Source organism: Episyrphus balteatus, chromosome 1, assembly GCF_945859705.1.
Source record: "Episyrphus balteatus chromosome 1, idEpiBalt1.1, whole genome shotgun sequence".
Taxonomy (NCBI): domain Eukaryota; kingdom Metazoa; phylum Arthropoda; class Insecta; order Diptera; family Syrphidae; genus Episyrphus; species Episyrphus balteatus.
In genome coordinates, this window is record NC_079134.1 from 24322727 (window position 1) to 24337932 (window position 15206).

The window sequence follows — 15206 nt, forward strand, 5'->3', positions numbered from 1 at the left end:
AGCACCATGTGATGTGTTTTTTTGGTTATATCCACGCATGGAGAGTATTGACAGGGACGGATTTAATAGTTGTTTCTTAATTTTTTTTACAGGGCCTCATGTTTGATTTAATCTCTGTCAGACAGTGGAGTTAATACAAGATAAGAGAAAAGAGAAGATAAGAACTTGAACCAGTTTATAGGAAATTTTAAATTAGGGCCCCTTAAAATTAGGGCCCCATATTACATATTAAGCCAAAATAGCAACGATGAACAAATTTTGAATAAAAACGACAATATTTTTGAGAATCTTCAGTTTTTAATTGCAAATATATTTTTAGGGCCCTTTTTGGGTAAGATTGGGATAAGGGCCCCTTGAATATGGTCTCCAAAATAAAAATACACCTCGTCGTATGCGTCTGGGACATTTTGATAAAGAATAGGTTTTCTATTTTTCATAAAAATATATCTCCATGAAATCTATCGTTTCTTAGCCATATCACAGATTAAATCCGTCCCTGGTTTCTGTAAATACAATCCAATCCGTTTTTCGATTCAAGAGAATTTCTTATTAAACCGAAAAACGTTGCTGGGGCTCTTCAACTCCAATGAACGTGTGAAATGAAGACAAAAAAAAAAGATACACGATAGGAGAGGGAGCATTAGTATACGAGAGCGGTACACAGTAACTTTGGATGAAGTTAGGATCCGCATGGATGCGGCTATCTCACCACAAGAATTTATATACACACACAAACAAAAACTCGTTGGCAAAATATTAATCCGTTTAAATTAATTCGAGTGGGGTTTTTTGTTTTCATTTTTATTCTATTTTTACTGGAAATTAGAAGCATTTACAAGGATAATTATTGTGAAGCTTGGAAGGAGAAAGAATATTGAGTTGAATAAAAAGACAAAACACATTGATTGGGACTGGGTGTTCGAAAACAGACGAGTCTTTTGAAAATAAAAAAGATATAAAATAAAAAAAATGTAAATGAAAATGCTTGCTTTGATGTAAATTTGGCGCGAAATTAAAATATTCTTGAGGTTCTTTTTTGTGGTTTTTTGTTTTTGTTTGCAAAAAAAAGGGAGGAAGTGAGGCACATTTGAAGGATTATCGTGGGACCGAGCTGAGGGTTAATATAAATTGAGGATTTTACTTTGGACTTGTTTTTCTGACTTTGGTCGGGTTGATTAATGTTAATTTAAGATAATATAGATACACATGTTTGACGATGTTGTGAGAGTTAAGTCAGTTACCAGTTAGCTTTGAAAACTAAAAAGGAAAAAGGCAGATTTCATGAATGTTTTGTTATATTTTTGGTTAATGTTTTTATAAATTTCAAAATAAGCACCTATTTTGTAACAAAAACTTGGCTGCGGAGACTAGACACAATTTACCTAAAATGTACTTTCGATCACTACCCCAACACACAAAAATTTTCCAGACCGTTGTTTATAATTTCTTACTAAATTTATTTTGCTGATTCCAAAAATAACATTAGTTTTTTTTTAGCAGCTCTAGTTTTTAAATTATTCATACATAGAAATTCATACATTTTTTTTTTTGTTAAATTTTTTTTATTTAAAAAATTTTTTTTTGTATTATTATTTTCCAACAAAACTTTAAAAAACACTTGTAATAATAAAATCTAAAAAAAATAGTATGAAATCACCCCCAAAATGTGAAAAATGAAAATATCTAAAAAACTAGAGCTCCTAGAAAGCAACCAATGTGATTTTTAGGCTAAGTGAACCCAAATGCATTAGGTTCGACAAAAAAATTTTCTGGAAAATGTAGCTTAAGCATAACTTTAAAATTAGTACGAAATTACCCCCAAAATTTGGAAAACTTAAATATTTCAAAAAATAGAGCTCCTAGAAATATATGAATGTGATTTTTAGGCTAACTGACCGTAAATACATTAAGTTTAATATAAATTTTTTCTGGAAAACTCGAATAAACGCTCAAAATAAGGAAAACTGAAAAATAAGTATGAAAATTCCCCAAATATGAAAAATTAAATATTTCAAAAACTTGAGCTGCTAGAAAAAAAAAACAATACGAATTTTGAGCTTACTGAACCCAAATCTATAAAATTTGATATAAATCTTGAAAATTTTAAAAAGTTGAAAATTGTTGGCCAGTGTAATCTACTGTACAATTAAAAGAGGTAAGTATTACGGGTTGAATTGGTAAATATTATGAGTTATTTTGATTTCTATCTTATGTTACCCTGATAAAACCACACCTTCTATGGTAAGTATCACAGGTCGCCCGGTTTGTATCACAGGTATCTGCGGTAAGTATAACGTATTTTTTCAGTAAGTATCACGTTACCCTGATGGTAACTATCATAGTTGGTCCCTATTACTATCACATGGTTCCTTGGTAAGTTTCATAGGTTACCTCGCTAAGTATCACAGGTCACCCGAGTAAGTATCACGGGTTTCTCCATTGAGTATTTAGAGTTGCCTAGTAAGACGGATCATTGGCCGCATAAATGAGTATAGCATTTGCCTCGTTAGGATTCATAGGTTGCCTAGGTGAGTATCACAAGATTTCTAACTAAGTATCACGAGTTGATCCATATCAAGGTTGCCCAAGTGTCACGTGATTCCCTGAAAGGTATCACGGGTTGCAATAGTAAATATCACAGGTTTCCCTGGTAAGTATAACGTGTTTCTTCAGTAAGTATCACGTTGCCCTAGTTGTAAGTATAACAGGTCGTTCCAGTCATTATCGCATATTTTCTGGTAGGTATCATGAGTTACCCTTGAAAATATCATGGGTTGCCCCACTAAGTATCACAAGCTACCCGAGTAAGTAACACGGATGGCCGCGGTAAGTATCATCGGTTGTTCAAAAAAGTATTCCATGTATAGTATAATCTTAATACCCAAAAGAGTATCACAGCTTTTCCACATGTTTGCATGTACGTATCACAGGTTGAAATGGAAAGTAACACGGGTTTATCGGTTAGTATCACAAAAAACTCCAATAATGTATTAAGCGTTGAATGATTTTAAAAGAAGGAATGAAATAGTGTTCAAACTGATGAGCCTAACAAGGTAACTGCAATTTTGAACAGAGTGTCATTCATTTAAGAGAATTATTATAGAAGCTATAACGGTTAAAGGAGCCAGAGACACACAATGATTGTTCTAGCTTTACATTCCATCCATTGATCATATTAAGGTTACTAATGTCACTATTTATTAATGTATGGAAGGTGGGTGTAATAATGTAAGAGAAATTTCCACAGTAGCTCAAGATTGCAGCACTGTGGTGCTAACCCTACTAACAATTTTGCTTCTATAAGGCTTTATAGAAGCAACAATTGCATCTGTAAAGCTTTATAGAACCAAAATTGTTTGTCGGGAAATCACTCATTTCACATATAATATTTATTGATTATATTTTTGGTTATTATACTTTACCAAAGCATTGGGCCTTATTACCCTACTATAATATATTAAGTCATCCTGACAATATTAATCTTTTTTTAGTTTTATTTTACTTTTGCATACAGCAGATGATAATGATGTTTTAATTAAATTTAACATATTTTATTTCCAATCAATTCTTCCTAGGCCTTATTACCCACACCTCTTTTATAAACATTTAATGCTATAATTTCAAAATAACGAAACTGTCAAATAACTAACTTTTACTATAGTGAACATTAATATTTGAAAACTTCCCACCAACTACAAATTATGAATTCATATTAATAAATTTACGAACCACAAAATTGCATATTCCAGTGAATGAATTACGAGATTGTCAGAATGAGTATTACTGTATAAAATCATTGTAATATACTACATAATATTCTTTTAAATTTAAACAGAAAAAACATACAACTCTCCCATCTGTCATTAAAATGTTTACTCTAAATTGTTAATAGCCACTTTAATTAATGTCCTTTACAGACCATTGCTATTATTGCATTGCAATGGAATTCACTTTGACATTAATACAAAAAAAAAAAAATTCACTGAGTGCCAAGTAAATTGTCATCGTCAGGCTTATTTGATGTATTATTTGCATTGGGGAAGGCAACTCCCAAGAATAATTTGCCCTTTTTTATTATATACACGACTATACGAGATGGGTCAGACAAGAGTCAATTCAGATAAATTAGTGAAATTGTTGAAAAAAAAAAAATCCCTTTAAAAATTTAATCCACACTTTTATCCCTTTTTCGCTTTTATGTTTAACGTTGTTTTTTTTTTCATGTTTAACACTTAATTAATTATTTGTATGGAATTTCGTAAACATTGACACTGTGTGACGTATACAAACTTTTGTAAGGTATTTGTGTAAAATATGTCTCTATAAATATGTATGTGTCAAAAGGATACTTGAATGAATTAATAATGAAAATATATGAGAGTGTACCAAATTTTAAATGGAATTCATGTTAAGCGATAAATGGGTCACGATTTTTTTTTTATTTTTAATTGAACACAATATTATTGAAAATATGAAAACAATGATGAATTAATTTATTTTCAAAGTGAAGAGGAAAAACACGAAATTTTAAAATGAATTATTAAACAGAAATGTATATTGTAGAGATTTATTACTATAATAAAGGACTAACATACTACCATAAATTCTTTTAAATCATAAATGTTTAATTATGCCAATACAATACAATATTGATTAAAAATGGATTAACAATGGTTATATTTCATACTTTTTTATGAGAAAGTGATATTTAACATGATAAAGTACAAAAAATGTCGACCAATCTCATAAGTACTTTAGAGACAAACTTAATATAAGGTTTATTTGTGTTCTATCATTTTATGTGAATTTTTGTGAAAAGAGTTTACTCTAATAAAAAAAATTCAAAACTTTTTTGGAAAATTGTAACTAATTTTTAACTTTGGATTAACTAACTACACAATAATGTCACCCCGTTACTTTTATTTTGCAGACCAAATGATAGGTTTTTCAAAGTTTATTGAATAGCCACTTACGTTCAATTTCATTATTTGGTCACCAATACAATTTTACAATCAATTCTCAATTTCAAATTAGATATGTCACTGTGGCGTATGTGTAACTTTTTTTTTTCGTAATGTAAGTAAATCACTCTTATTGACAATTTTTTTTTATTTAAAAATAAAACTTTAAAGTTGATCTTCATAAGTTCAACATAATATATTAGAGAAATCTTATATTATTTTTTAAAGAATGCTGAATTCCAAGAAAATGCTGTGTCGGCACCGACAAAAATACTCAAACAAATCTACTACAAAAATATTAGTCTATATCAGCCTACTTCCATTTATTGGTATAGAAAAGGAACGGACTCAGCCAGGGGACTAAACATAAGTTATTAAGTTCATCATTACCTATAGCATCCTATCTTAGTATAGTTAAAATATGAGCAAGCTAGGTGCGCTCTTCGTCCAAAATTTTGAGTTGCCCTAACGTTTCTTCTTAGAACGTAGACTTTTCATACAAATTCGTATGAATTTTTTTAGCTTCTAAAGTTTCAAAGATTTTTTTTCTTGAATTTATCTATAAAAGCTTTTCTTACCTTCCTTACGAATAAATTAATTATTGCCAATAAAAAATATTTAAATTAATATAAATTTTGCATTAAAAATAAAGTTTTAATGCTATTGAAATAGTTTTATATTGCAATTAAAAATTTTTTGCATTGAATAAAAATTCATAAATATTTTAAATTGCATTTAATTTTTTTAATTATCTATAACATATCTATTATATATGTTAAAGTTTGGTTTTGTGTACGTTCGCTAACCGGCCACACCGACTGACTTATTTTCTTAATTTTTTTTTAAATCATAGAGGCATAAGAGGAGAAGGTTTAAGGCAAAAAAAATTTAAGATTTTATAGGGTAAATAGGGATAACAAGATATTGAAAATAGAGGCTATTTTCTAAACTGTAAGTTGTAGAGAGTTGAATTTTTTTTTTAAATGATAGATAAATTTATTGTAAGGTTGAAAAAGGTATTGCAAAAATTCTAAAAAATTTCAAAACTAAGTTGTGAAGGTTTTTGTGCAGTGAAAACATCTGGTAGAACTTCGACAAAAGGCTTATTAAAGGTAGGGAAAATTTTTTACGGAAACTTGAGTTACACGATTGGAAAGATACTAAAAAAAAAAAATTTTGGCGTCTTATACGGTTTTTTTTCATAGGCCCTGGATTTTGAAATTTGAATTTTTGAAAAACAACTAATTTTTAAGGACATTTTTGAGTAGTTTTTAATTTTTTTGTAATTTTTATAAGCCTCCAAAAAATCTCAAGCTTATAGGAAATATAGACTTTAGTCATGCGCAAGCATTTACAAATTTTTAAATTTTAAAATGATTTTAGACCGAATAACGGGAAAAACAAGTTTTTTTGTATCAAGTTTTTTGGCCGTTTTTAACATAGGCCATATTTTACACAGGCCACTTTTGCTAAAAGTTTAAAAGTGAATATTTTTAAACTCATTTTAGGAACTTTTCAAGTTTTGATTCCCTTTTTCATTTAAAATGTTAACTAATTATAGAGTCGAAAATTAAAAATAAATACAAAAAATGGCGGAACGAAGTCCGCCGGTTCAGCTAATATATGTATATAATAATTTGAACAATGTATTTCCCCACATTTAAGCTTTCAACTATATAATTGAAATGCAAGGCCAAAAAGTCAAAATTGTAAGAAATTCGGCCAATAATAAAAAAAGTTTTGCATTGATTTTTTTTACAGAAAAATATGGAAGAAATTATTATTAGACACATTAAAAAATTTTTTATTTTTTTATTTTTTGTTGGTATATTTCTCCCATCAATAGATGAAAGCTCACATTTGGAAAGTATAATAAAATATGAAGATATTTTAAACATTTATAAAACACCATAGCTTAAGATGTTTGGTTCTAGTTATTAATGGAATTATTTTAACAAATGGATATTTTTATAAATAAAACAGATAATTTTTCGTGATCTTTTCTCTTGGTTTTTTTAATAGTAAATATATTTCTATTTTTTTAGTAAAATATTTCTTTTTTTATCATAAAAAAAATTCCGGTACAATCCGGTTTTCGACTTTTTTCAAAATTCCGAGAAAATCGCGTTTGAAAGTTGAGGTAAATTTTTTTTTCGAAAAATCCCCGAATCTTTGAACGCTCCTGGAAGCTAAACCGCTTGAGAGCAATTTTTGGGAGTGATGCCAAATGATAGCTTGTGTCATGGGCCTACGCTTTGCACATTGTCAGATTTTTAAAAATTCGCCTTCCATGTTAAACCGCCACATCATGCCTATTTTTTCAGAATCGTGCCTATTTTTTTTTTTTTGAAGTTATACTTCTTATGGGAGGGTGAGTATGAAAATTTACTTTTTGACAAGAATGTCAAAGGGATTATGACGCGATCACCCTGGGTAGCAGGGCTGTCGTTTCACCTTTAGAGTAGGCAGTACTTTAGTATTTTAAAATGCATTACGCCGCAGTACGGCAAACATAAAACACACAACACGTTGCAAGTTACATGTTTCATGTGGCAAGTTGCATGTTTGAAGTTGCATGTGACAAGTTGCATGTGGTAATTTCCATGTGGCAAGTTGCCAGGGTTGCAAAAAGCTCACATTTCAGCTCAGCTTACAGCTCAGCTCAAAATTGAGCTAGCTCACTTTTGAGCTAGGTACCATAGCTCAGCTCATTTGAGCTGAGCTGAAAGTGAACTGAGCTGAAAGTGAGCGCCCCCAACTTCCAACGCCTATATCTCGGAATTTTGAAGAAAATGAAAAAAAAAATTTTTTGATGCCAAAAGGTAGCGGGGACTCTAACCTACATTTGGGTACAACTCTCATCCCTGTAGGTCCACGCGTTCTCAAACCGGGAGAACTTAAAAGTAGAAAAAAAAAATAGGCACGATTCTGAAAAAATAGGCATGATGTGGCGGTTTAACATGGAAGGCGATTTTTTAAAAATCTGACAATGTGCAAAGCGTAGGGCCATGACACAAGCTATCATTTGGCATCACTCCCAAAAATTGCTCTCAAACGGTTTAGCTTCCAGGAGCGTTCAAAGATTCGGGGATTTTTCGAAAAAAAATTTTACCCTTAATTTCAAACGCGATTTTCTCGGAATTTTGAAAAAAATCGAAAAACCGGATTATACCACTATCGGGTAGCTGAGAATATAAGCTTTCATATGGCACCACTCCCCTGTCTCTAGATCAAAGCGTTCGAACGCCTATATCGCGGAATTTTGAAGGAAATGAAAATAAAATTTTTGATGCCAAAAGGTAGCTGGGACTCTAACCTACATTTGGGTACAGTTCCCATCCCTGTAGGTCCACGCGTTCTCAAACCGGGAGAACTTAAAAGTAAAAACAAAAATAGGCACGATTCTGAAAAAAAGGCATGATGTGGTAGTTTAACATGGAAGGCGATTTTTTAAAAATCTGATAATGTGCAAAGCGTAGGCCCATGACACAAGCTATCATTTGGCATCACTCCCAAAAATTACTCTCAAGCGGTTTAGCTTCCAGAAGCGTTCAAGGATTCGGGGATTTTTCGAAAAAAAATTTACCCCAACTTTCAAACGCGATTTTCTCGGAATTTTGAAAAAAGTCGTAAAACCGGATTGTACCTGATTTTTCTTTATGATAAAAAAAGAAATATTCTACTAAAAAAATAGAAATATATTTACTATTAACCCTAGAAAGATAATCTACGTCTGTAAGACGTATGGCGTGTAAAGAACTGTTTTATCTAATTGAATTCAAATTTCTGGGTTTTTGTTAAATTGATTTGATTTATTATATCACTTCTTTAAAATAATCTAAGTAATGAGTTAAATAAATATAAATATGACAAAAAGTGTTAACATAAGACCAAAAATCTTTTTTAGAATCATACGTCTCTGAGACGTATATTATGATTATCTTTCTAGGGTTAAAAATACCAAGAGAAAGATCACGAAAAATTATCTGTTTTATTTATAAAAATATCCATGTGTTAAAATAATTCCATAAATAACTAGAACCAAACATCTTGAGCTATGGTGTTTTATAAAAGTTTAAAATATCTTCATATTTCATTATACTTTCCAAATAAAAATCAATGTATCCTCTCACCCATCACAGCTCAGCTCAGCTCACTTTACCTTAGTTCAACCATCAGCTCAGCTCACTTTCAGCTCAGCTCAAAGGAGCTGAGCAATGGTACATAGCTCAAAAGTGAGCTAGCTCAAAATTTGAGCTGGGCTGTGAACTGAGCTCAGCTAACTTTTGAGCTTTGTAGCAACCCTGCAAGTTCCATATTAGTACTACTAGTGCTAAAGCACACACAGTTCTCATAAAATTACCATATCGCACATTTTATGCGCAATTCATTTACTTTCGTTAAGCATATACCGTACGTTCTGAACCGCACAACATGAGTAAATTTCACAGAATAAATTGAAAACTACATGGACTCAAGGAAGATGAAAGAATTAATTTATTGTTCACTTGATAAAAATGTAAATAAACGAAGTGTGGATTAATTAATTTAATAATAGAAATTAAAAATATCAAATGAAATTCATTTACATATACTGAATGAGAAGTATAACTTCAGTCGCGTGTACATGTGTACACACTACACACACACTTTTTTACTTTTAAATTCTCCCGGTTTGAGAACGCGAGGACCTACAGGGATGAGAGTTGTACCCAAATGTAGGTTAGAGTCCCCGCTACCTTTTGGCTTAAAAATTTTTTTTTCATTTTCTTCTAAATTCCGAGATATAGGTGTTGGAAGTTGGGGGCGCTCACTTTCAGCTCAGCTCACTTTCAGCTCAGCTCAAATGAGCTGAGCTATGGTACCAAGCTCAAAAGTGAGCTAGCTGAAATGTGAGCTTTTTTCAACCCTGGTAACTTGCCACATGGAAATTACCAAATGCAACTTGCCACATGCAACTTGCCACATGTAACTTGCTAAATGCAACTTACCACACGCAACTTGCCACATACAACTTGCCACATGCAACTTGCCACATACAACTTGCCACCTGCAACTTGCCACATGAAACATGTAACTTGCAACGTGTTGTGTGTTTTATGTTTGCCGTACTGCGGCGTACTGCATTTTTAAATACTAAAGTACTGCCTACTCTAAAGGTAAAACGACAGTCCTGCTACCCAGGGTGATCGCGTCATAATCCCTTTGACATTCTTGTCAAAAAGTAAATTTTCATACCCACCCTCCCATAAGAAGTATAACTTCAAAAAGTTAACCAACTTTACTCAACAATAGTTTTTCTTGGACAGTACCATTGTCCAAGTCCATCACTTAAAAATAAAAATTGTACTTTTTTATACGAAGTGAAAAATAAAAACTTACCATAATTTAATTCCGAAATTTAATTAAATTTGTCAGCAATACTATGAGTTGGTATTATGTAGGTTACTGAAAAGAAAAAAAAAAAAACAAAAAAACAATTAATATAAAATCAGTTTAACAATGTTTTTTTTTTTTTTTTGAATATTGAATATGAAGTTGTTGGTTAAATATAAACACATGAAATTTTTAAAATTTTTATTTTATATTCAAAAAAACGCACGTTCACAAACAAAAATAATGAAACGTTTCGAGAGTAAAAATTAATTTTGGGGTCAATAAATTGAATTAACCATGGAAAAAAGAGGTAAACACTTCATTTTTTTTTTAATTAAATGAGAAGGTGGGAAAGGAGAAAATTTGATTAAAAAAACCTTTTATATAGCTTCTCGATATAGAAGATAAATATGAATTTAACCTCATTTTTATCCTGCATTAAAAAGGGTCAATCAATGTACACACAATATAAAAGAATGAAAGAACAAAGGTATACAGCGCTGCGTTGTTAATTAAAACAATATTTACAAAAGAGGATTTTTCAAAATTATATTCAAAATTTTTAAAATGGATTTTCAATATTCTTTACAGGCACAATTCACTATCATTTTTGCTTAATAATATTATATGAAATTCACAGAGCCAAAAAAAACCTCAACTAAAGCTTAACTGGCTTAAAGTCATTAAAATGTATTTTTTTTTTTTTAATTTAATCTCATGGGAATTGCTGTCAAAATTTAAACTATTTCACATTTTTTTTTTTCTACAACCAGGAAGGTAGACAAAAAACGTTTTTGCTTAATTGACCTTGACTGACCTAATTGTACCTAATGTTTTCAGTCTTTATTTTCAAAACAAACACTAAAACTATTATTATTATGTATAAAACTTTTTTAACGATCTCGTGTGACTATAATAAAAATGTTGATGTCAGATTCATGTAAGATTCGAGGGTTTAAAACTAAAAAAAAAAAGTAAAACAAAGCAAAAAACAAACAAAAAATTTGTGTGCATTTTCGTGAAAGTGTGAGTACCTTAAACATTCATTAGAGAGGTGCCACCAAACTTATAGAGCCTGGGAATAAAGTTTAAAGATTATGCATTTGTGCCCACACCCAGTTAATGGCTAAATATAAATTTTGCAACACAATGTTGTTCATACAAATATGGCAATAAAGACTATAACTGTCGTCTATATTAAACAAAAAACAGCAAATACTTTAGCTAAGGTGCATTTAGTTATATTACCGTGACGATGACAGTTTCGAGATTATACAATAAAGCTAAAAGGCATTTTACACAAATTTGTCATAATTGCTGTGAATAAGAGTTTGTTTAGAGGAATAAAGGCCCTCCAGGCAATGGTATAAAGCTAATTTCTTTATTATTGTTTAGAGTTGAAGTGAAGTTATTGTATAAGAGAATGGTGGCAGAGTGCATAGCTAATCGGTTAATTGTGAGAAAGTAAAAAATGCTAATGTCACAAATGAAAAATCGGATAAAAATAATGTACAATTGTTTTTATTATGTGAATTTTAAATGAAATAAAAAAAAAGAAATATTTTCTTAATTTTGATGAAATTGAACAAAGGTTTTAAAACAAAAATAAAGTTTTCAGACAAATTTACATTAATCATCGATTTTAGACAAAAAAGGGACATATTCACATATACTACAACCTGGGACCAGAAAACTAAATTAGAATTGAGTAATTTGAAGTAGCTAATTTGCAAGCAGCTTGAACCAACATTTTTTACATTTCGTATCAGTAAAAAAACTACACAAACATTTCGTTTAGTAAAATAAGACATTTAGCCATAGTTTGTTCACATTTGATTATCACTCGATTGTCCACAAGGATTATTCCAAGAAAAATCGTTGATTAAAAGATAATCAAGTGTGAACGAACTTACCCTTATTTCACAACAAATTTGTATCAGATACTTATTTATAATTACATAAATCAATTCTAAAAAAGTAAAGGTATAAAGAAACGTTTAAGTTTCAACGTCATATAATAAAATATAATACATAGGTATATGTAGATGTACATTAGGGTGGGTCAAAAAAAAATCCAAATTCGTTTTTTCGATTTTGTACTCCGAAAAATCGATTGCTAGACACCTATAGAATATACACACCAAATCGCAATGCATACGGGTCATAAGAAAACTATTGAAATCAGTGGGCATTGGTTTGGATACGAATATCTTCTTAACAATCAATTTGATACCAAAGAATTTTTTGTAAAACGTTAAAGCCCCTACAAGAATACATCTTATTTATTTGAAAATAATGAAGTTTCAGTGAATTGGAAAACTTTTAAAAGTAAAAATTGTTTTTATAATTTTTTTTTTAACTTTGACCTCGAATATCTTTGGAATGGTTAGATAAATGAAAAAAGTTAACAAGACTTTTTTTGTGGAGCAATTTGTTTCCTACAAGAATATGTCATGCGCGTTTGATTATTATATTTTTTCAATTTCAAGAACAAAAAACGTATTTTAAAAAATTTGCTCGATTTTTGGACCTCAAATATCTGCTAAACGGTTATATAATTGAAAAAAGTGTATAAGGCCTTTTTTGTAAAGCGTTCAATTTTCTACAAGAATTATCTAAAAAAAATTTGCTAAAAAGTCAATTAATAAAAAAATGATTTTTTTTTTAGTAGAAGCTTGATGTAAAAATGGAAAATTGAAAAGCGGAGGATCGTCCCATTAATATAAAGAACTCATATTTAGTGTGTATGTTCTAGACGTGTCTAGCAATCGATTTCTCGGAGTACAAAATCGAAAAAACGAATTTCGATTTGTTTTTTTTTTGACCCACCCTAATGTACATTGTACATATAATACATAATCAATTTAAGCACAGCAAATGTCGCATGCAAAAACTAACTTTCCTACACCGAAAAAAAAAACAATATCATTTGTTAAATATCAAATTAAATATATATTATCATTTCAGCAAAAAATACTGGAAAATGAGCTTTATGATAATTTAAATATCGCAACAATATTTTTATTATAAGGAAGATATTTTAATATCACATTTTTGAATTTTTTTTTACATAATATCATTTTACCATATCAATTTTTCATCTGTTTCAAATTCCAAATTATTGAAGAATATTAAATGAAAAACTATTAATTTGTACTAATTTAAAAGCGCTTTGTGTTTTTTTAGAAGTAAAATGTATGAATTACTGAGAAAATTTGATCAGCAATAATATTTTACTTCACATAGTTTGTGAAGAAAATAATAAAACAATAATTATATCACGTAGGGTCAATGTAGGGTAAACAATTTCCTGTATTTTTTTTTGTTTTTGTTTCACATAGAATCTACATCAAAATTCAAATATAAAAAGTATTTGCAAATTAAAATTACTTAATTGAATCTGAAAGAATATTTCATTTTTCTGAAAGACTAACGACTTGTTTTTGACTTTTAAAAATTATCTTTTATGAAAAATACACTTATCGAATGAATTCTCTATTGACAGCAAATGAGTTTGACGTATGAGTTAAAAGATACATGCGCCCGCAATAGCAAATTATTAGGGAACCCGGCCGAACAGCTCTGATTTTGACGATTTTTTTTTTTCAAACGTAGGTAATTAAAAATACTTTAAAGTCTATATATTAAAAATTGCCGGTGTTGCCGGTATTGTTTTTTAAAATTAAAATAAAATTTTTTTTTAACAAAACCATTTTTTTTGCTTAAATTTCATAAAACAAACTATAGCAAAAGATTCTCTAGGTAATTTAAGGAAAATATATATAAGGCTGTAAGGGACAATCTTCCATCGTTTAAGCGATAAATGCAATTTTCTAACATTCTGATCTCAAACACAAAAAAAATATTTTGAAAGCAACGGCAACACCTACAATATTTTAAAATACATTTTTAAAAAGCCAGAAGCTCATTCTTATCTCTTAAATTTAAATCCACTAAATTTAATCAAGACTTTTTGAAAAAATGGTCCTCAAACTCAGAATTAAAAAAAAAAAATGTTATTAGAAAAATTTAAAATGACTCTTTTCCAAACTTTTTCTAATAAAATATGAATTTATTTAAAAAAAATTTTTGGCCATAAATATTATCAGTTGAATTTTGAAGCAAACAAGGTCAAATATATCACAATTTTGAAAAAAAAATGAAAAATTACTTCAATTTCAATGGTTTTTTTTTTATTAAAACTGAATTTTTGAATTGAAATAATTAATTTTCTCAAAGACTGTTGTAAATAGGAACTTTAAATTTTTGCTATTTAATTTTCAACAGTAACGGTTATTAAATGAATAAAAAATAATTTTATGTTTAGATGTTAAACTTTAAAAAAAAAAATAAGTTACATTTTTTTTCAAAACTTTTATTAAAATAAAATGCACGACTGGGGTCGCACGTACTTGCTCTTTTACTAAAGTAACTCTTATGTTAAAGCTTTTTATTCCAGAAAATTAGGAAAATTTTATTATTTGATATTTTCAAGAAATTTCATAAGAAGTGTAAAAAAATAAAATCTGTTTTTATAATTAATTAAACACCGTTTTAAATGATGTTTTTCAAAAAACCAAGTATGCCATTTTATTACTTGTATAAAAAGGTATTTTTAGAAAAAAAATTTCGAAAAACGTTAGAGCCGTTTTTTAAAAAAATAATTTTTTATATATAAAAAATTTCTAACATTTTTCAAAAAAAAAGTTGGTATGCCATTTTTAAGAAATAATTGATTTACGCATAAAAACGAAATTTCAAAATTTTTCACTAACTCGTTTTCAAAAAATTGATTTTTCAAAAAAAAATTTTGAAACATTTTTTAAAAATCCAAAAATTATTTTTTTGAAAATTTTCTAAAATTTTAAT

At 29.2% G+C, this 15206-nt stretch overlaps 1 protein-coding gene across 1 annotated transcript in view; it reads right to left on the reverse strand.

The window, feature by feature from the left end:
- LOC129906743 (uncharacterized) overlaps positions 1-15206 on the reverse strand; it is a 91076-nt gene that overhangs the window by 47100 nt on the left and 28770 nt on the right. Inside the window, exon 2 of the mRNA XM_055982638.1 lies at positions 10344-10409. Within this exon, the coding sequence (XP_055838613.1) occupies positions 10344-10346 (3 nt within the window). The 5' untranslated portion in view covers positions 10347-10409. The remainder of the gene's footprint in view (positions 1-10343; positions 10410-15206) is intronic.